This window comes from Cetorhinus maximus, chromosome 9, assembly GCF_964194155.1.
Source record: "Cetorhinus maximus chromosome 9, sCetMax3.hap1.1, whole genome shotgun sequence".
Taxonomy (NCBI): Eukaryota; Metazoa; Chordata; class Chondrichthyes; order Lamniformes; family Cetorhinidae; genus Cetorhinus; species Cetorhinus maximus.
Genome location: NC_135887.1, coordinates 104,076,982 through 104,100,188, shown reverse-complemented (window position 1 = coordinate 104,100,188; position 23,207 = coordinate 104,076,982). Strand labels below are relative to the sequence as shown.

The 23,207-nt window shown below is 42.3% G+C and overlaps 2 protein-coding genes across 10 annotated transcripts in view; one reads left to right on the top strand and one right to left on the bottom strand.

Annotated features, from left to right (window-relative positions):
• pde3b (phosphodiesterase 3B) overlaps positions 1-15,862 on the bottom strand; it is a 259,595-nt gene extending 243,733 nt beyond the window's left edge. For 6 of the 9 annotated variants that reach the window (XM_078549228.1, XM_078549229.1, XM_078549230.1 and 3 more), the window contains exon 1: positions 14,688-15,579. In XM_078549228.1, the coding sequence (XP_078405354.1) occupies positions 14,688-15,563 (876 nt within the window). In that variant the 5' untranslated portion in view covers positions 15,564-15,579. Of the gene's footprint in view, positions 1-14,687; positions 15,580-15,816 lie in introns of those variants that run through there. The other 3 variants (XM_078549233.1, XM_078549239.1, XM_078549237.1) reach the window with 2 other exon arrangements.
• Positions 1-23,207, top strand: part of psma1 (proteasome 20S subunit alpha 1) — a 237,704-nt gene that overhangs the window by 180,167 nt on the left and 34,330 nt on the right. The window lies entirely within an intron of this gene.

Here is a 23,207-nt window from a genome sequence, read left to right as displayed (position 1 = left end):
AAGCAAAATTAAGTTAATGCAACTTGATACAATTTCAGGTTTAAGGACTGAAACCTGTGGAAGGTATTGAACTGCAAGTGCAAAAAAAAATCAATCATGGCTTTCAAACTAAGCACAACCACATTATGCATTTCACTGTAAAGAGTATTCCTTTTTCTTAAAGTGCAAGATTTTGATTAGCAGAAGCACCAATTTTATTTTCCGGTACCATGTATTGCAACTATTGCAGTAAAAGTAATTTCTAATTATATTTTTTTTAATTCAACTGTGGTTGAACTTAATCTTTAAAAGGTTGATGGCTGTTTAATTAAACTCAGCATATTATTGCATTGATAAGTTAACAAAACAGAATACAAACATTTTGCAGTGATATGACCAATGTGTTCTTACATCGAAATGCAATTCAATTGGTAGAGCAAAAACATTAATTGGCATTAATGACAGAGGCCAATTCCAATCTGACCTTTCTGATCACAAAAACAATAATTGTGACAAAGAGAAGCCAAAATAGCATTTGATCCTCAGAAAAATCCAGAGGTTTCATTACTTCTTTAAAATTCACTAACGGCCACAGAACATTGTTTAATCTGCCTAGAAATGTGAATCAAATGATTTCTGTGACACTGCTGTGACTACAATTTCAACAGAAGCATAGCCCAATTAGCTTAAATGTGTCAACACTTGCAAAAAAAAAGGGACCACAGAATTTCAGAGTTAAGCATTCATCCACATTGTCAGGAAGAATATTTTCAAGCTTATTGCATAACGGCTCATCCAGTTGATAGCATTTCAATCTCAAGTCAGAGCGTTGAGGGACACTTGCAGGCAATTCAAACTGGCAGTTCAGTATTGCAAGGAGAGAATATCAGAGGATTCTGTGTCATGCTGTTCAAGTGGACAAATAATATCCTGAAGCACTATCAACTGATACCAGGGAGTTCTCCCAGTGCTCTGCCCAACATCCCTCCCTCAACGATCACCACCAAAAGCTAACTGGTCATTCATCACATTTGCTAATTGTAACAATTTAGTTGATGAAATTCAGGAACCAAAACCAGCAGCTGTCTACATACGAAAGCTTTATAACAATTCACAACAAACCAAATGTGATGATCTTCCTTTCTGCCAGTCAGAAACATTTCTTGCCTTGCTGGCCAGTGACATTCAAGTCCAGCAACGCACTTTCCGATCTCAGCTCTTTGTCAACTATGCTCTCCAGGCTGGACTCTCACTTTGCAACCTCCGTAAACTTAAGCTCATCAAAAACTTGGCTGCTGGGAAACTCTGCTGCTGGGATACTAATTTACACCAAGTCCCATTTATCCATTTATATTTGCTGATCTACAATGGCTCCTGGTCTGGCAACACCTCGATTTTTAAATTCTCTTGTTTTTTTAAATCCTTCCATGGCCTCGCCCATCTATAACCTCATCTAGCCCCATGACACTTCTGATTTCTGACCTCTTATGCATCCTAAATTTTCTTCATTGCACTGTTTAGCAGCCTGCCTTCAGGTCCCTCAGCCCTAAGCTCTGCAACTCCCTCCCTGAACCACTCTGCCTCTCTACTTCTTTCATCTCCTTTAAGACCCTCCTTAAAATCTACTTTTCTGACCAAGCTTTTGGTCACTTGTCCTAATAGAGGTTGAGTGTTCTTTATCTGTAACTCCAAAAACCAAACGCATCCAAAAGCTGCACTTTCTTTTGAAACTCACCGACCTTTGCTTGTCTGCACTGTTTACCTTGTGATTTTTGTGGTGAACATGTCAAAAAGAAAATTAGCAGAGAACCATAGAAAAGCTATGGTGCAAAAAGTGGCCATTCAGCCCATCATGTCTGCGCCAGCCAGAAAAGAAAAAAGAAACTAGCTACTCATTTTAATCCTTTTTGATCCTTTTGTCTGTGACATCTTTTGATTATCTGCTCCTATCACTGCTTGCTTGTCCCTACAACCACCCCACCCTCAACTTCTCTCCCCCCGCCCCCCACCTTAAACCAGCTTATATTTCACCCCTCTCCAAACTATACTTCAGTTCTGTTGAAGGGTCATGTTGGACTCGAAACGTCAACTCTTTTCTTCTCCACCGATGCTGCCAGACCTGCTGAGTTTTTCCAGGTAATTCTGTTTTTGTTTTACTCATTTTAATCCCACTTTCCAGCACCTGGTCTGTAGCCTGCAGGTTACAGCACTTCTGGTGCAGATCCAGGTACCTTTTAAATGAGTCGAGCATTTCAGCCTGAACCACTAATTCAGGCAGTGAATTCCAGATGCCCACCTCCCTCTAGGTCAAAAGGTTTTGCCTCATGTCCCCTCTAATCATTCTACCAATGGCTTTAAATCTATGCCCCCTGTTAATTGACCCCTCAGTTAGGGGAAACAGGTCTTTCCCGCCTACCCTATTTGGACCCCTCAATTTTATACACCTTAATTAGGTCACCCCTCAGCCTCCTCTGTTCTAAGGAAAACAATCCTAGCCTATCCAATCTTTCCTCATAGCTGCAATTTTCAAGCCCTGGCAGCATTCTTGTAAACATCCTCTGTACTCACTCCAGGGCAAATATGTCCTTCCTATAATGTGGTGACCAGAACTGCATACATTCCTGATGTGGCCTAATCAGCGTTTTATACAGTTCAGCATTACATTCCTGCTTTTGTATTCTACACATCATCCAATTAAGGAAAGCATTCTATATGCTTCCTTTAACACTTTATCCACCATCCTGCCACCTTCAGGGACTTGTGGACCTGCACTCAAAAGGTCTCTCACTCCCTCAATCCCTCTCAATATACTCCCATTTATTGAGTATTCCTTTGCTTTGCTTGCCCTCCCCAAATGCATTACCTCACACTTTTCTGGACTGAATTCCAATTGCCACTTTTCTGCCAACTCAACCAAACCATTGATATAATTCTGGAGACAACAGCTATCCTCTTGACTATCAACTACACGACCATTTTGTGTGTCATTTGCGAATCTCCCAATCATGCCTCCCATATTTATGCCCAAATCATTAATATACACAACAAACAACAAGGGCCCCTACACTGAGCCCTGTGCAGCAACACTGGAAATCACTTTCCATTTGCAAAAACATCCATGTACCATTACCCTTTTTTTCTTGTTGCTGAGCCAATTTTGGATACAACTCACCACCTTTTTTGTATCGCATGGGATCTCACTTTTCTGACCAGTCTGTCATGTGACCAGACTTGTCAAATGCCTTCCTAAAATCCATGTAGACAACATTCAATGCACTACCCTCAATCATTCTTGTTACTTGCTCAAAAAATTTGATTAAGTTAGTAAAACACGACTTACCCATAACAAAATCATGCTGACTATCCCTGATCAATCCATGCCTAAGTGACAGTTTATCCTGTATCTCAGAATTGATTCTAATAATTTACCCACCACCGAAGTCAGACTGACTGGCCTAGAATTTTCTGGTTTATCCCTCGCACCCTTTTTAAATAACGCTACAACATTCACAGACCTCAAGTCCTCTGGTGCCTCAGCTGTATCTCGTGAGGATTGGAAAATGATCCTCAAAGCATCTGCTATTTCCTCCCTGGCTTCCTTTAGCAGTCTGGGATACAATCCATCTGGCCCTGGTGATTTATCCACCTTAAAGGACATCAATCCCTCCAGTTCTTCCTCTCTCATGATGATTGTATCTAATATTTCACACTCCTCCTCATTAGGCAGAATGTCTGCACCATCCCGCTCCTTAGTAAAGACAAAGTACTCATCGAGAACCCTGCCCACATCTTCAGCATCAACACATTAGTTACCACGTACATCTCTGATGGGCCTACCCTTTCCTTAGTTATTCTCTTGCTCTTAATGTACTGGTAAAACATGTTTGGGTTTTCTTTGGTTTTACCCATCAATATTTTCTTGTATCCTCTCTTTGCTTTCCTAATTTCCTATTTTACTTCACTGTGTACTTTCTATACTCCTCTAGGTTATCTACACTATTAGCTTTTTGTGATAGTCATAAGCTTTCTTTTTCTGCTTCACCTTACCCTGTATGCTTCTGGATAACCAGGAGGCTCTAGATTTGGCAGTACCACCTTTTTTTTGTGGGTACATGTCACTTTTGTATTCCTCCCCCCGATTTGACACCGTTTTCCCTTCTAACAGCTGTGTCCAGTCTGCTTTCACCAGATTAGCTCTCAGCTTTCTAAAATATGCTTTCCCCCAGTTTATATCTTTTACTTTTTTTTTCCCCATTCATTCATGGGATGTGGACTTTGCTGGCTAGGTCAACATTTATTCCCATCCCTAATTGCCCTTAAGTAGGTGGTGGTGGTGGACCACTTTCTTGAACCCCTGCAGCCCATGCGGTATAGGTACACCCACAGTGCTGTTAGGGAGGGAGTTCCAGGATTTTGACAGTGAAGGAACAGCAATATAGTTCCAAGTCAGGATGGTGAGTAGCTTGGAGGGGAATTTCCAGGTGGTGGTGTTCCCACGAGTCTGCTTCTGTCCTTCTAGATGGTAGTGGATGTGGGTTTGGAAGGTGCTGTCTAGGGATCCTTGGTGAGTTCCTGCAGTGCATCTTATAGATGGTACACACTGCTGCCACTATGTATCGGTGGTGAAGAGAGTGAACGTTTATGGATGGGATGCAAATCAAGCAGGTTGCCTTGTCCTGAAGGAGCTACACTCATCCAGGCAAGCGGAGAGTACTCCATCACACTCCTGATCTGTGCCTTGTACATAGTGAACAGGTTCAGGAGGCAAGTTACTCGCCACAGAATTCCTAGCTTCTGACCTGCTCTTGGAGCCGCAGTATTTATATGGCTTGTCTAGTTCAGTTTCTGGTCAGTGGTAACGCCTCAGGATGTTGACAGTTCATACCAATGAACATCATAGGGTAATGGCTAGATTCTCTCTTGCTGGAGATGGTCATTGCCTGGCACTTGTGTGGTGCGAATGTTACTTGCCACTTGTCAGCCCAAGCCTGGATATTGTCCAAGTCTTGCTGCATTTGGATATGGAATGCTTCAGTTTCTGAGAAGTCACGAATGGTGCTGAGCGAACATTCCCACTTCTGACCTTATGATGGAAGGAAGGTCATTGATGAAGCAGCTGAAGCTGGTTGGGCCGAGGACACTAGCCTGAGGAGCTCCTGCAATGATGTCCCAAAACTGAGATGACTGACCTCTAACAACCATCTTCCTTTGAGATAGGTATGAGTCCAACCAGCGGAATTTTCCCCTTGATTCCCATTGACTCCAGTTTTGCTAAGGCTACCAGATACCTTAACTATTCAAATGCTGCCTTGATGTTGAGAGCAGTCATTCCTCTGCAGTTCAGCTCTTTTGTCCATGTTTTAACCAAGGCTGTAATGAGGTCAAGAGCTGAGTGACCCTGGCAGGACCCAAACTGAATGCCAGTGAGCAGGTTATTGGTAAGAAAGTGCCACTTGATAACACTGTTGATGACCCCTTCTATTTCTTTACTGATGATCGAGATTAGAGTGACGGGGCTGCAATTCGCCAGATTGAATTTGTCCTGCTGTGTGTACAGGACATACCTGGGCAATTTTCCACATTGCTGGGTAGATGCCAGTGTTGTAGCTGTCCTATCTTTGTCTTTTTCCATAATGAGGCTAAATCTAAATATTATGGTCACGATCTCCAAAATGGTCCCCAGTGCTACTTCATCCACTTACCAGCTTTACTTCCTAAGGCTAAATCTAGAATTGTGCCCCCTCTTGTCGGGCTTTGTTACATGCTTGCTAAAAAAGTTCTCTTGAATGCAGTTCAAGAATTTTTTGCTCTCTGTGCCCTTCACACTGTTTGCATCCCAATTGATATTAGGGCACTTGAAGTCTCCCAAGTATTACTGCCCTATTGTTTTTGCACTCAGAAATTTACCTACATATTTGCTCTTCTAACTCCCTTCCACTATTTGGGCGTCTACAGTACACTTCCAACCAGAGTGGCTGCTTCTTTTTTTTATTTCTGAGCTCAACCCATGTGGCGTCATTTGGTACTTCATTTAATATATCATTCCCTCCTCACAGCTGTAATTGATTCTTTATCCAACAATGATACACCCACATCTTTTTTATCCCCCTCTCTACCCTGCCTCTAGACTCTATATCCAGGAATGTTGAGCTGCCAATTTTGCCCCACTTTATGCCAAGCTTCCATTTGAGTGATATCATGCTACAACATGTCTGTGTCTATCAAAGCTCATTGGCTTTATTTGCTATATTCCTTGCATTTACATATATATTGTTTAACACTGTCAAATCCTGTGCTGTACACTCTTTAACCTGTACTTTTTCCTGTCTTTCAGAGTCACGCCCACCACCCCCCTCCCCTCCCCCTCCCTCAGCAGCACTAGCAAATTTCCCTGCGAGGATATTCGTCCCAGTCCTGTTCAGCTGTAGCCCTTACGGCTTGCACAGATTCCACCTTCCCCAGAATCGGTCCCAATGCCTCAGAAATCTGATGCCCTCCATCCCATACCAGATTTCCAGCCATGTGTTTAATCGCTCAATTCTCCTAAGTCTATACTCACTTCCACATGGTACTGAGAGCAATCCCGAGATTGCTGCTTTAGAGGTCCTGCTTCTCAATCTCCCACCTAGCTCCCTAAAATTTGCTTTCAGGACCCATCCCCTTTTCTATTTAAGTCACTGGTACCAAACTGGACCACGGCCTCTGGCTGATCACCCTCCCCCAGAAGAAAGTCCATGTTTCACTATGTTAAAGTGACATATAAATACAAGTTACCATTGTTGCTTTCTTTCAATTTTATCTTTCAATTGTATTCCCTGATCCTTTTTTTCCCCCCCGTGAAGGATTTACTTCCTTTCATAATTTCTCCAGTTTAACTTTAACTCTGGTCACATGCTTTATATGGGATGTGCAGGAAAATCATTAAATTGCTAACTGGTATCCAAGTGAAGAGCCGCTGGAAACATGAAATATCCCATTAATAGGGCCTTTACATTGTTAAATGGCAGCTGTAGCTTTTGCATCAACTTTAATTAGTTATTACAATGTAAAATACAGCAATTTCTTGACACTGAGGCTGATGCCAAACTCGGTTTTATTTGCAAGTTCAACAGTGGAGCAATCTGGTGATTTACAACTCACAGCTCTCTTCCTTACTCCAAATTGATTTTTTAGTATATTAGTAACGGTGTGCGCCTCAGATTCTCTGTTACTAATGCAGCAAATTCAGGGCCTGTAAGCGAAGGCTGTTTCCACAAGTTGGTGAAAATGTAATGAGGAACCATAAACTTGGGATCAGCACAAGGGGAATGAAAGGGAAATTTATTTTTTTTACATCAGGAGGGCATTTAGATACAATGTTTTACCACAATTGGCTATTAAAGCTGAAGCTGCAATATCATTTAAATTAAATTCACTAAATATAACAAGGACAAGGAAATGGGATTTCAGTGGATAGTTTAGTTGAAAAATGAATACTAGCACATGCACAGACAAATTATCTCCTCCTATGCTATAATGGTATTTTTTGTGACATGACATTTTTAGAGCACCTCAATCTGATAGCTCTTGGAAATTCCCTCCACACCATTCAATTCCACACAGAAGAATTCCCTGTACTCCTTACTACTGCATACCAGCAACTTCCTCACTCTTGTCTTCCAACAAGATATCCTAAGTAGAACATTTTACCAACTGGTAGATCAAGTATCTCCTATTCAAGAATTAGTGTTTAGGTACACTTCCTGGCACTGAAGAATGCTACATGGCACTGTTATGATCCCAGTTGAGGTTATCACTGGACAAGCCTGATCCCAGGGTGGAACCCAGCTTCATAAATCCTAACTTTTATTTGTTTGTTTAGATACGTGGAGAGTAGCCACTGAACAGAATCACAGGGGTCAGCTGATGAACTTTTAAGAAAAGCATGAAACATTTATTCAGAAAGAAAAGATGAACCATATTACAACACTCCTTCACCCACAACCATACCTTTACAGATATACAGGTTTATAAGAATAACACAAGTTACCAAAAGCTATCTTATACTCTAAATGTCCACAGTAAGTACACAGTCCATGTACCAATAAGCACCCTGTGGTCAGACACATCACACTCTGAAACCAAATGACAGATGCCACCTCTACCAGATGCTATGGACCTCTCAACTCCCCCAGACACTTGTCACACTGTGAGCCAACCAGTCTCACTGAATCCATCTTTCACACAAGGACTTCCAATCTCCACTTTCCAAGAACTCGCTTTGCAATCTTCTCCCAAATTGAAGCTTTCTCTCAGACACCTTCTGCAAGGGTTCACCTCCAGGGTTTCAAACTCTCCTTCAGATGCTCCCTCTTCCCTGGGTCACGGCATGCATTCAAGCTGTTTTCCATGCACTCTCTCTCTCACCGGCTCAGCTGATAACAGTGCCTTTGCTTCACATGCCCATAGCATGGAGTTGCAGACCTTCAGTTGTCTCTTTGGACCTTCTTGCCTCTTCTCAAGCCTTTCTCTACACTTCACTAACTTCACTTAACCAGGACCTTTTCCCAGGTTCCTGTGCTTCCTTTGGCTAGAAGGTCATCTTGGGACTTTCCCTGTTCCACTCTCCTGGATTTTTGGGGTTTTTCTTTAGCTTAGGACTGGCTATCTGTCCCTTGCCGGTTGTTTCCCTGGCAGCTATCTTCAAAGCCAGCTGAGCTCCAAGAGCTTCCAAAATAAACTGCTGTTTCTCTTCTTGTGTGCATGGGAGGGATCTGCCTCTCTGGACCCCTGTTGCAAGGCAACAGCCCATTCTTCTACTCTTGTTTAATCCAGCTGCAACAGTCGTAAAAAACCTCATTAGAAATGCAGGCACCTTTCTTGAAGTGAAACTAAAACTCAATTTGACCTTTCTTAACACAGATACAGAAATACAAACCAAACTTAAACATTAAAGCTAAAACTCGTTCCTAACACCCACAAACACAAATATAACTTGCTTAAACTGCCTCTTTGTCCTGACAGGCACAGTAGCATCAAATACCTGATTGAGCAACCTTGATGTCCTGGCCACTCACCCATATTGCAACAAGGACCAAACAGTTGTTTTGCCTTTACTTTTAGTACCATATACAACAATCACTGTTTCACAATTTGAGGAGTCTGCTCTTCAGCCTTTGGGTGCAATTCTTCCAACTTTGTTCACCTTTCATTACTCAGCAAATTGAAAAACAAAAAGCACACAACCTATGTGACATCACTCAAGAAATGGTTAAATAGGCTGATCACAACACTGCCACCTGCACAAGATATTTACACGAGTATGGACTGTTGAAACTATTCCTCATCAGTGGGGCCCAAGGCACTCATGTATTTTTGCAAAAACAAGGGATCCAAATTAAACTGTAATCACTACAGGGCCAACAGCTAAAGCTTTTGCTTTGGATTTGGAGATGCTAGTTTCAATCAAGAACCCTCACAACATTACAAAAAACAGGGTGGCTTCACAAGAAATATAGATATTTATGCTATAGCAGGTACCAACCAAAGAACTTGAATGCCACTTTAACTTACCTACAACAATGCCAAAAAAAAAAGCTTCTTACTCACTTTTTCAGGGGGGCCATGGGCTCTCTTGACATGTCTACCAAAATTACACTAATCAGAGAACTCTATGCTCACTCAAATAGTGGCTGAAAACTTTGAATTTTAAGATTAATATTGGAGCTTTGTTCTCATCCCAAACATATTCTGGTCAGTTGTTGACATCATAAAAGTTAACAAAAGAAAAGTGGATATGGGCAATGACTACATATATAGATAGATAGATATCTGGATTTTGCAGGTGACAAAGTGGCTGAAACTGGTTTTCCTCAATGTTCTACGAAATTTTGATCAAGAGTCATCTGAGCCTTGGTCTTCAGGTCATATGGAACAAGAGGGAAGTGCAAATGGAATGATATTGCATCCAAGCAAATATATTCGTAAAAATTGTGATTGATGCAAGACAGAGATCAGTGACATCATTCATTTACTTCGGTAGCATAACCCTTTTTTATTCCAACCATTGATCCAATTAGGTCCACACTATTGTCCCTCAGGAGCAAAGCGAGGAAAAACCTAGCCCCTTCAGGCGGTTCTGCCCCTCCAGGTTCCATCAATGACAGAGCTGGATGGACAATCATTAAGAGTGTTCTGGAATATTCTGGAATTGCTTAGCTCAGGTACTAGATGACGATCAGAGCAGTGCAGTATAGATTTATCAAAAATGATAACTGGACTCCAAAGGTTAAATTATATAAACTTGGACTGTATTCCTTGAAATTTAGATGGCTAAAGGGTGATTTGATTGAAGGCTTGAAGATATTAAAGGGGAATAAGTAACAGCAAGAGGGAAACTCTCGGGGGGTCCAGGATTAGGGGACATAGTCTAAAAATTATAGCCAAACACTCCAGGAGTAAAATTAGGAAATACTTCTACCAGCAAAGGATGGTCAAAGCTTGAAACTATCTTCTGCAAACAGCAGTTGATGCTAGATGAATTGTCAATTTTAAAACAAAATCGATAGATTTTTGACAACCAAAGGTTTTTTTTTTAAATTCGTTCAAGGGATATGGGTGCCACTGGCTAGGCCCACATTTATTACCTATCCCTCATTGCCCTTGCTCAGAGGGCAGTTAAGAGTCAACTACATTGCTGTGGGTCAGGAGTCACATGTAGGGCAGACCAGGTAAGGACAGCAGATTTCTTTCCCTAAAGGACAATAGTGAACCAGATGGGTTTTTGACAACTATCGACAATAGTTTTGTAGTTTTTTTTATTGAATTCAAATTTCACCATCTGTCATGGTGGGATCCGAACTTGGGTCCCCAGAGCATTACCCTGGGTCTCTGGAATACTAGTCCAGTGACAATACCACTATCCTATTAAGGCAAATGGGACAAATATGGAGGTAGGTTGCATATCATCATAATCTCACTGAACAGAGAAAGAGGCTCACGAGGTGAAACAGCCTTCTTCTGTTCTTTTGTTCCAAACCTCTTTCTAATCTCCCATCACCAAGCATGCCATCATTAAGCAAATTCAAATCCAGAAAACCCTCTTCCCCTCTCAGAAATTTACTATTTGCTTATATTTTCTAGGACAACCTCTTGAATTCTCTGACCAAAGGCAGGTCCCGATCCACAGCACTGCAACCTGCACTCCAGCCAGAACAGGGATTGAACCCCTACTGTTGACACAAATCTGATCCACACTGACCACCAGCCAACTGAGCCAAACAACCCACCCAAGGAGTCCAAGTTTCTGTGTCAACACCCACTTTTACATGCATGTTGTGGTCCAGAGCTATGAATAGTGACGGTACAGGCTGCAATTTTCTGTCTCTCCCACTCTTACCACCTGTCATTGGCATGCGTTGGAAAGAATTACAGGCTGATACTCAACCTGTTTGGCCGTGTTACGAAGGCACCTTCCATGGCCATCAAGTCCGGAATTTCTAGCTCAGAGGCTACCCACTGCGCCACAAGACCTCCTTTCTAGGACTAGTAGTTTCAATTCATCCCTTTTAATTTAAAATCTGTTTCTCCACATTACCGAGAATCATCAATTAAGAGATTAAGAGCCACACAAAAATATTAAAATCTATCAGCGAAACAAGCATGTTCTATGTTCTTCTTGCAAAATTTATTAAATAACTGCATAAAAATTAAGAAAATTCTGATTATCTCTTACACACTCAAAACATATGCTATATTAGAACATGTTTCAGCTATAACTTCAGCTATATACATTCTTAAGTCAGAACAAAGTTAAAACCAGACTAGCCTTCACCTGAAATTCAAAAGTATTTATTTTAAATTATTTTATTTGTTGATTCCTTGCTTGAGTAAATTATTAATTCACTTCTACCAAGTTAAAAGAAATATAAAATAGGAAACAAATAAAAGGCTGGCATATCTGATCTTTTTATGTATCAGATAGCTCAGCTGGAAACAAAAGTCAAATAAACCTCACTTCAGCCAGCTCTCAAACCACAACTCATAAATCCACAGTTTACTATATCTACAACTTGCCCTTCAGTTTACGTTGCAGTGCCTTTTTAAAAATATTTTAACCATTTAATGTGATAACTTTGCTACAGGGCATTTTAGAAATGTTCATCACAAGAACCTAGCATGTGTTGTGTGTTATTTGGCTGTTTCTTTCGCATACTGCAACTATTCCATTTAATCACAGGCCCAGTGGAAAAAGATGTGGCATTCCAATTTGACATACAGAGTAATCCTAATGATATCATTAGCTAATTGGCCTTCAGGGTTATTTGAAGCCAAGCACTAAGAATCTCAGTCATCAGTATCAGACCTACCTGTCCAGAACCAATGACTCAGGTAGGCTGGTCAGACATCAACAGTTCTTCCATTAGACTGGCTGCAGATGCCACAGACTTGTCAACCTGCCAGCTCGAGCAGCCATTTGCCTACAATCACTTGTCCATTCAGGTCTTCCAAAACAGAATTCTCAACTTAGTTTCGGTTCATAAGATTTCTGTGAGCTAAGTTGTTGATTTTAACTTCTAAGTTAAAGCAAAGTGCCAAATTGAAGCCATCTTTGTGTCCACTTTAAGAAACACAGGAGGACACATCAGTTAGGTTGCGCTTTCATATCAAGCAGCTAATTACAAATTAGTATTGGCAGCAACTTGCAGTGGCTCACTGGGGCACCGAGTTATAATCAACAATTCCATTTGCCTTTATGTAAGGAAACAAAGGCGCTTCATAAAGAGGCATTAGGTAAACTGGTACCAAACAAAAGGCAGACATCAGGAGAGCTGAGTGCAAGCTTGGCTAATGATGGATCTTCAAGTTTTTCAAAGGTGAAAGTATTTTAGGAAGAAGCTTTGATGAGTAGGGTGGATTGAGACAGCTAAAAGCTTCATTACCAATGGTAGTGCAAATGAATACAGGGATACACACAGGCAAGGAGTCTGAGGAACATAACATTTAAAGGTTAAATGGGAAATTAGAAAGGAATGACCTATAAATGAAAATAATCATAAATGCCCAGGAGCAAGTCCACAACCACATAATCTTGTAAATGGAGATAAATAATCAAATTTTAACCATAAGTATCCAGTCAACATTACTCATGTTGATAAGTCTATTGTATTACATTGCAGAGCAAGTTCTCATTAAATAATTCAGTTTAAAATAATTACATATATACAAAGTTTAAACTCCAGTATACAAACAAATGTCAACATCTTGAACTGAAGTCTTGATTTCTCCCTTCTCCTATCAACAACCTGAAATAATCTAGCTCTTACACTAACGCATTTTTGCAATGCTGAACACAAAGCAAAATACTGTAAGATTAGTTCCATACCAGACATGGACAAATCAGTATTAACTGGGTTTTTGTTTCCAAAATTAAAAAAGATCTCTGGCCCAAATATTTTTATGCAAAACACATTTCCCCACAAAAAATTGCCATTTTCACATTATTTAATATTAAAAGCAAAGAGCCTCTGTTATGATATGTTTTATTTACAATAAAATCTCTTAAGTATTAACTGTTCCATTTGTGCCTCCATGTTTTGACTCAGAACTTATATTGCTACTGGTTAAAATGCCCCACTCAACATTTCAAAAGAAAAGTACCATGCATACTTTATGCACATGTGCCAATAATTAGCCTATTTAAAAATTGTTTATTTGTTCACCTGTATTAAGGGATGGATCAAAATAATTGCATGGTCAAATCCACATTTAAACTATCTTAAAAAATGTTTCTGCTAAATGAGGAATTTTCAAATTTAGAAAATAAAAGCAGTTAGTTATCAAAAAAATGGGAGTAATCTCATTCCACTCTATTTTTAAACTCAGTTAATAATGGAAACCTTGGCAGTAATGTACACTAATGTCCACAGATCATGATTTTTTTTTAAAATTCTGAAATCAATCACAATTGTTATTCACTTTTACATTTCGACCAGCAATTTAGGAATGGAACTAACAACAGCTTAGTGGAGTTAATGTGGCTCCTTTTGAACTATGTTGCTAGAAGTGTAAATTGACAATAGAAATACCTTTATAACAGTAGGCTGAAAATGAATTATAGATCTGACACAAAACTCACTGCTATGGTTTAACTTTCAACAGCAAACTCCTTCTTGTACAGAATTGAAGGCATTTTAATTGCCTTGCTAACCAGTTTCAGAGCTGAAGACAGTGCTCTTTAAGCAGACTGTTAGGTATATGCAAATGCCCCTTGCAACATATTTCTTCCAAGGACTTTCAAGTTCATAGATGATGTCAAAAGCTCATTTTCATTTAGCTCTCTACTTAAATGAATTGCAGTTATTAATTTTCACATCAATGAAAATAATAAAATTCCACGACTCAAAAAATATTTAGTATTCCTTGGAAGGTGCCATGTTCGGCAAAACCTTCAGGATTTCACGTGCCATACTTTCTTACTTGGGCAATCAAATACTATTTGATCAATACAGAACTTGCACCTTTGCATTACAAAAGATTTTTCCAAGATAAAGCATCGATCCCGCACTGTTCACGACATTTCAAAGATTCACCCAACAAAGCATGGCATTTAAACACCAGTCTGTTTCGAAGATGTTTACAAACACTACGCGTGTGTTTTCAATATAAACTGCTCAATCTGATATTTTCTGGGATTTCAAAAATAACATGTTAATTTCAGCAAATCCTACCTGTTCTCTCGATATGCAAGGCAAAGACGTCCTCCTGGGCATCTTGCAACCAGCATAATAGCTGGTCGATGTTTCTCCCAAAGAAACACAACTCGATCTCCTGCGTGGTTTGATAACTGGGATTTTTTCCTCTGTCGTTACCCTGCGACGAGCTTCTTTCGGAAACAGGCAATCAAAATACACAGCAACGGTCGCCCCCACCATCCCGACCCCACAGGCCAAGAGGGGTCTCAGAGCTGCTGGGAGGGCGATCAAACTGGTGATGGAAGCCAACCTAAGGACACCGGCGAACAGCAAGATCAGGACGCTCTGTTTCACTTTCAAAGTGGAGAGTAATGTCAGCAATCCCACGCAACCCAGCACGACAGCCGGGGCCAACAACCTGCAAAGAAACAGCTGGTCCTCACCGAGCAGAACTTGCACCACCAAGAAATCTCCGAGATAGCAACATGGAGGCAATGACAGGAGCCAAGCCGTGCTGCTTTCCCGTTTGCTCTTCCTCAGATAAAATGTCAACCAAAAGAAGGCACAGCATATACTAAAGAGCGGGCTGAGGGACTGGAATGCGATCGCCCATGCCGTCTGGAAAGTCTGCAGCAAGGATGAAATAAACTCCGCGTCCAGGCATCTCCTGGCCACGATGGATAGCGCGACGATTGCGAAGGCACTGCAGCCGCCCCCGAGGTAAAAGGCTGCGAGTTTCGGACGCGCCAAGCCAAGCCTCTCCAAGTTACACCACCTGCAGATGGAAAACCCGCCATCCTGTTTCAGAGGGGTGACGCAGCTCTTCACATAACCGTTGCGATTGCTCTCCTCCTGGCACTTGGCGTTGCTGTTGTTGTGCTGCGCCGAATCCCCCACCTCTCTCAACGCCATGTTTAAGTCGCCCCCCGCCCCCCACCAACCTCCTCCTCCTCTCCCCCCGGTCCTTTTCCGTGTGTTATTCCGCACACGCACTCGGGAATCTTTTACCCGCTTCGCGCCTCCCAAATCACTCGCTTACTTCACTAGGGCGAAGGAGATCGAGCATTTTGTCCGAGGAATAATAGGAAAAACACAGCCCACATATTGCACTCTCTCTCATATACACACACACCACTAACTCGCACATAAACACATTGAACCCGACCTGAGCTCACTGACCCCGCCTCCCTCCGGCTCCGCGAAGCCGCTGTTCCTACAGCACCGCACGAGCCCTCGCTTCATCCGGCTGCCGCTCAGCGCGCGCGCCAACGGCTCCCTCCTCCCCCACCCGCCCCGCTTCAAACCGCCTTCCCGACCATATCACCCCCCCGTCCCCCAGTGAACGCGCGTCAACGCCTCCCCTCCACTCAGCGCCCGTCAACGCCCCCTTCCCGCTTCAAAACGCCTCGCGCTCAACTGAATGGAACCCTGGAAGGGGCCGAGCGCGTACAAGCCTCACGCAGCGCCAGCCCTCCGTGGGTCTGTAGCGGCAAGAGCTAGCAGCTTACTTCCCCTATATTGATTTTCTCTTCTGAAATGTGAATTACATTCTTTTTATCTGTAACACGTTTCCCAATTCAGTAAAATCGAAGCCACACTCCGCCGTATGCTGACATTCAATATTTTCATCTTAGGCCTCTACTCGGGATGTTATAAATCGAAAGAATCCATGTATTTCATTGTTTACTTCAATTGCCAGAACGTCGGCCTCAGAAAGCTGCTGTCTTTTAAGAGAATGAAAGAACAACTGACTTCCAGTCATGTAGTAGGGAGTTTTTGTAAGATGTGTGTAGTTCGCTAGGCCTCACAAAGAGGTTCCGAGGGGTTGTGTAATTTAACAGTAAATGTTTATAAATTACTAGTAACTATATGCAAATGTACAGTGTAAGGTCTAAGCTCAGAGCTGTCTCCATGCTGCCTCTACACGTATATCTGTCCAGTACAAGATTGTCCTCTAGACTCAGGTCATCTCTTCCTGTACACCAATGTGGGCAGTGCTGTACTCAGTCCCAAATTAACCCTTTCTATGCCATACCCTTATACTACACCTCCCCAAGCCTTTGTCCAACATATTTACAATGCATTCCTGTTTACCCAACATAGTTACATTACTACTACTAGCCCTTCTCCCTCCACCACCGCCTCCAAGTTTCTGTGTTTACAGGATCGGGGGTCTGGAGGCTTTATAATTCTTCCAGATTTTGTCATTACAACAGTTGGAGGAATGGTAGACTATTTTGTACCAGGTAAACCTTGATGAATAGGAGGTTGTTTTGGATATGGTCATTCTGGCATTTGGTCATCTTCATCAATTTCTCTCCAATGTATAGTGGGAGGATCACCTTGAGTGAGGAATAAGGAGAAGGCTCCTCCTGTTCCTCATGACTGTACCTTCTGGCATACTGATAAGGTATGACTGTGGCTGGCCGTTGTCTGTCCAGACAATGACGCTCTCTTTATCAATGTCCTCAATCCAGACTTTGTCGTCCTTATGTTAAGGTGGCAGGTGCGGTACCTTTGCTTGTAGGTGGAAGCCGTTCTGTGTCCTGGATGTTTAGGTAATCTTTAGCTGCCAGTCCTGGTATTAGCTTCTTTGGCAAGATTGGGAGTTGTGTGCGGAGTTTTCTGCACATCAGTTGTTCAGATGGAGCTAAGCCACATTATAATGGGATGAACGTGTTGGTAACAGTGCTGTTGGAAAGTTGTCATTCTTCCTCAGGAAAGCTTTTATGGTGCAGACCCCTCGTTTTGCCTCACCATTCGATTAGGGGTATCTTGGGGAGCTGGTACAGTGCTGGAAACCATAGGTGATGGCAGATTGGATAAACCATTCATTTGCAAATTGTGGACCGTTATCCGACATTATCTGGTCTGGGAAGCCATGGCTCGTGAACATCTCCTTCAACGCTCTCATCACCGCCTCTGTGGTTGTTGTGTACAATTATTTCACATCAATCCATCGGGAGAAGTAGTCTACCACAATGAGGAAGGATCTGCCATTGAAGACAAATAAATTGATGACAAATAAATCCCATGACCTAGTTGGGAATTGTGTGGGGATAAGGGGCTCCCTCTGGACCTCCTTATGTAGCGCACACACCTGGCAGTTCACTATCATGTCCTAAATTTCCCTTGAAATGCCTGGCCACCACACTGCAGATTGGGCTCACTCCCTGCATTTGGGAATGCCCTGGGGTCCCTGCTGTCTTTTTTTGGAGGATCTCCGGCCGAAGGGAGGCTGAAATGACCAGCCACTCGTTGTATACCAGGAGATGGTAGATAACGGTAAAGCGCTTCTGCTGTTCAAAACAAATCTTCATGGTACTACCATTCAGTCTCTGCTGTGGCCACCCTTTTTGACAGTAATGGCGGAGGTGGGCATTCTCCGCACCTCACATTTGTTCCTTCAGATTTACTGGAGTTTTCCTGTGGTAGCTAGCAGGTGTCTCCTCAACAATTGGGAGTACAATTCGAGTTCCTCGATCAAGTTGACATCGTGAAGGTCTACTATGGCCCTGGAAAGTGTGTCTGCCATTTTTTTTCCTGAATGTATACCACCTTGTATGCGAACCTCATGAGGTGTAGACTGAAATTCTGGATTCTGGGGGGCATCTTTGCCAGCTCCTTCTCATCTAGCAGTGAGACCAGTGGCTTATGGTCTGTTTTAGTGGTGACCTTTAGGCCAATAATGTAGTCCACGTACTTCTCGTATACCCAAGTGACCGCGAGAGTTTCTTTTTTAATCATGGCATATCTAGTCTCTGTGTCCAACAATCCTCTGGATGCGTAATATGATGACCGGCGACATCTGTCCAGTTGTTCCTGAAATAAGACTGCTCCAAGGCCTCTGCACAAAGCATTCACTGCTATGTTGGTGGACAGGGATGGGTCATAGAGGGCCAAGATGTCGGTTGAGAGCAGCATAGCTTTGATGCAACCAAAGGCTTGATCTTGGTGTGTGTCCAAGTGCCATGCCTGTTCTTTCTTGAGAAGGTGCTGCAGGGGTTCTGTGACCTGTGCCTGATTGGGTAAAAATTTTGCCAACTGATTCATCAAACCCAGGAATCTCTGGAGGTCCAGAATTGAGGATTGAGTTGGGAACTCACTGATGGCTTTTGTTTTCTGTGGGTCTTCCATGATGCCTTTGTTGCTGACATTGTGTCCTAAGAACCAACTAGAGGTCTTGGAGAATTTGTACCTCTCATTTAGTGACATCCCTGCTTCATGCAAGCATTCTAGGACCGTTGTGAGCCTTTTGTCATGTTCTTCCACTGTTGTGTCGTGGACCAAAACATTGTCCATATGGCAGACGACACCCTCTCGGCAAAATGACCAACGTTGTGTTTGAAAGATTTCTGGTGCGGAGATGATTCTGAACGGTAAGTGACTGAAGCAGAATCTGCCAAAGTGGGTGATGAATGTGGTCAGCAATCTGGACTTTTCATCTAGTGGATGTTGCCAAAAGGCACCGTTAGCATTGAGCTTTGAAAACATTGTGCTTTTAGAGAGTTTGGTCAGGCTGTCATCCACCGAGGACATTGGGTGGACTTCTCTTGCCATGGCTTTATTGAGCTGTGTCAACTTGACGCGGATACAGATGGACCCGTTCAGTTTTGGGACTGGGACCATCCCAAAACACCATTCGGTTGGCTCAGTGACAGGGGAGATGACACCCGTTTTTGTCACTTGACCAGCTGTTGCTCCACTTGCTTCATAAGTGGATGGGGTATTTTTCGTGGCGTGAGCAGGCACACGGGCTTAGCATCCCCCCTCAGTGTAATCCTGTATGCGGTCCTTAGTCGCCCCAATCCGGTAAAGAGTTTCGGGAACTCTGCTTTAAATTTGGAAATGGGCCCTTGCTGGTTGACCTCGTCATTTTCTATAGGGAGCTGAGGTCGACACAGGCTTTTTGGCTTAAAAGGAAACATTCTTGGTTGTGGGCAACGAACAGGATCTCTCATATTCTTTTGTCTTTAGTGTCACCTGCAGCTTACCTTTCACTGGGAGTTTGATGTTGCCTGTTCTGTACAGCTGCATTGTGGGTGCAATCAGCCATTGGGTCACCAGCCATGGTTCCTTGTCCAAAAGGACCATAGCACGAGCTCCCATGTCCAATTTAAAGTTTGTGAGATGACCATTAACTGAGATATCCGTGTTCCAAAATGAAAATCCCTGATTTTGACCTCACCCCAGAAGCATGGTTGTGTTTCCTCTTGGTGCGGTACCTCGACCTTGTGAATTGCCTTGGGATCATGTGTGCGTCTGGTTGTGTTAGCTTTGCATAGCTTTTTGAAGTGTAATATGGGTTGCAATTAAAACACTGTGCTAAGACTGCTAGACATTGATCACACCCATGGGATCACTTGGCTCCACAATGCTGGCATGGTCACCATGGTAGGTTCGGATATTGCTTCCCTTGGCCTGTGGCATCCCTGCACCTCTGCTTTTTTGCTAGCTGGACAGTGGGTGTTGCTCTATACCATGGCTTGCCTTTGGCCCTTAAGATGGATCTGTGCTGTAAACATATTTCAGATTGCCTGACAATCTGAATGGCCTTTTGAAGGGTCAAACCTTCTCTAACTTGAAGCATGTCTGAGAATGCATCATTGGCCACTGTGACAACAATTCTCTCCTTGATTAGCTCTGATTTCAGGTCACCTTAGTCACAGCCTTCAGCCATTCTGTACAGTTCATTAATGAAGGAGTCAACAGGTTCTCATGGCTGTTGGACACGTTTGTTCATTCAAGGATCTTGTTACTGGTCAAATTAAAATATGTGTCAAATGATATTAAAACATCATCAAATTTTGCTGAGGATTCATTGATTCCATGTGTAGCTATTTTATCATCAGCTATTGGACCTACAGAATAAAGCAGTGTTTTAACCTGTTCAGCTTCTGTGCTTTTGTCTAGACCTGAAGCATCATGTATCTAAGGAATCCCCTTCTCCAAAGTCCTCAGTTTTGTGACTGGTCTGGGCCTTGGATGAGTTCAATCTGGCCTGGTAAGGTAGATTTTTGATCCATGGTCATTTAAAATTAAAAGTGTGTATAGCTTTAAATGCTGTAAGGAAATCCAAGATGGCGCTACTGTATGCTTTTTCTCAACAAGGTTTCACACGCTTGTCAGTTATGCCAGGCTTCAAAAGTCATGGCATTCACACTTCCTGTGTTTTCAAATTTTTGGCAGTGACTCTTCGGATCGACCTTTCTCTGAGTCTTCCCAGCAGCATCTAAGTATTTTTGGGTCGTGAAGCCATCAATTCCCAGCTTCTACTAGGTTTTTTAACTGTCAATTATTTTTTTAAGTTTTTTTTTCCATCGGAGTGAGCTCGACCACCATGTGTTCAGGCACCAACTCAGAATCGAGCTGTTCGCAATGTGTTTTAAAATGGCAATTCGGAATGATGCTGACTTAAAAACTTTTTAAAACTTCTTTCTGGCCAAGAACTTAAGTTTTTTTTAGCTCACCCCTACTAGGTCTTCTGACTCTGCACTCTCTGGGTATTGAAGATGGACTTCCACAGGATTCAGTGGAGTGTTCTGCCACAGTGTGGAGTTGTGCTTCTGCCTCTGCCTCCAATCCTGCTTTGGAGCTTTTCTCTGGAAATCTCCTTCCGAGCCTTCACTTCTGGTGCTTTTTGTCAGGTCAGAATGCTGTTTCTTCAATCTTCCAGGTTTTAAATTTCTTCTTCGGCTTCTGTGAGCCTCTGGGTTTTTCTGATAGCTGCCACTATGTTGTAAGATGTTTTGTGGTTCGGTAGATCTCATAAAGAGGTTCTGAGTCTTGTATAGTTTCACAGTAAGCATTTATTAACCACAAGTAACAATATACATAAATACAGTATAAGGTCTAAGCTCGGAGCTGTCTCCATGTTTGCCTCTACACACATCTCTATCCAGTACAAAACAAAAACAGAATTACCTGGAAAAACTCAGCAGGTCTGGCAGCATCGGTGGAGAAGAAATCAGTTGACGTTTCGAGTCCTCACGACCCTTCGGCAGAACTGAAGTATAGTTAGGAGACAGGTGAAATATAAGCTGGTCTAAGGTGGGGGGCGGGGGGAGAGAGAAGTTGAGGGTGGGGTGGTTGTGGGGATAAGCAAGCAGTGAGAGGAGAAGATAATCAAAAGATGTCACAGACAAAACGATCAAAGAGGTGTTGAAGGTGGTGATATTATCTAAGAAAAGTGCTAATTAAGAATGGAAGGCAGGATACTCAAGGTACAGCTCTAGTGGGGGTGGGGTGGAAAGACTAACAAAGTTTTAGTTTTAGATTTAAAAATAATGGAAATAGGTGGGAAAAGAAGAATCTATATAAATTATTGAAAAAAAAGGGGGAGGGGGGAGAAACGGGGTGGGGATGGGGGGAGGGGGAGTTTAAGATCTAAAGTTGTTGAATTCAATATTCAGCCCGGAAGGCTGTAAAGTGCCTAGTCGGAAGAACCTTAGCTGGCCTTAGACCAGCTTATATTTCAACTCTCTCCTGACTATACTTCAGTTCTGCCGAAGGGTCGTGAGGACTCGAAACGTCAACTGATTTCTTCTCCACCGATGCTGCCAGACCTGCTGAGTTTTTCCAGGTAATTCTGTTTTTGTTTTGGATTTCCAGCATCCGCAGTAGCTTTTAGCTTTTTGTTTTTATCTATCCAGTACAAGACTGCCCTCTAGGCTCGGTCATATGTTCCTTTACATAACTGTGTGGACGGTACTGTACCCAGTCCCATGTTAACCTTTTCTATGCCATACCCTTATACTACAGGAGTCACAGTAAATGGAGCACTAAATATAGTCACTGGGCAGCAACAAATTTACCCACAGCAGGGACTCACAAACAACAATTAGATACATGACCTGGTTGTATTAGTCAGGGAATAGTGCTGTGGAATACTTCATATCCCACTGTCAGGGCTGGTGGACTTCCATTTAACATCTTATCCATAAGACAACACCTCAGGATATGCAACATTCCCCCAGCACTAAACAGAAAAGTCACCCTGGATTATATACTCAGCTTTTTAAGAATGTGCAGAAATAGAAGTAACAACTTAGAAGGAGTGGTTGATTTTCAACCACACTGTTTTTAATATCTTATTTGCAATCAGAAAGTTGCAAAGGGAAACCAACATTCAATCTGTGTACATACAATACTGTACCGTGGCAAACATGTACACTGTGGTTTCGTGGAAAGTACCCACTGCAAATGATGCTGCTGAGAGTGAAATAAATTATATCAGGAGAAATTCAGAAGTATGTTTCAATGAATGCATCAGATGTTACCTTATTATTCGATAATTTTAAAGTAGTACCGCTATTTCTATAAAAAAAAATTTTAAAGCACACTCATTCATCACATGTATGACAACAGTAAAACAAATTAAATAGTGCAAGAAGCTACTAATTGCTTGCGTAGACTATTTCATCATTGGGGCTCTCTGAATCAGAGAAATGCTGCAAGATGTTCTAGCCATTGGTTACAGAATGTAAACATTTGTGTGTGACTTTGAATAAAATATACTTATTGTAAACTTTCTGCAACCAAATCATTGTCTTTTCA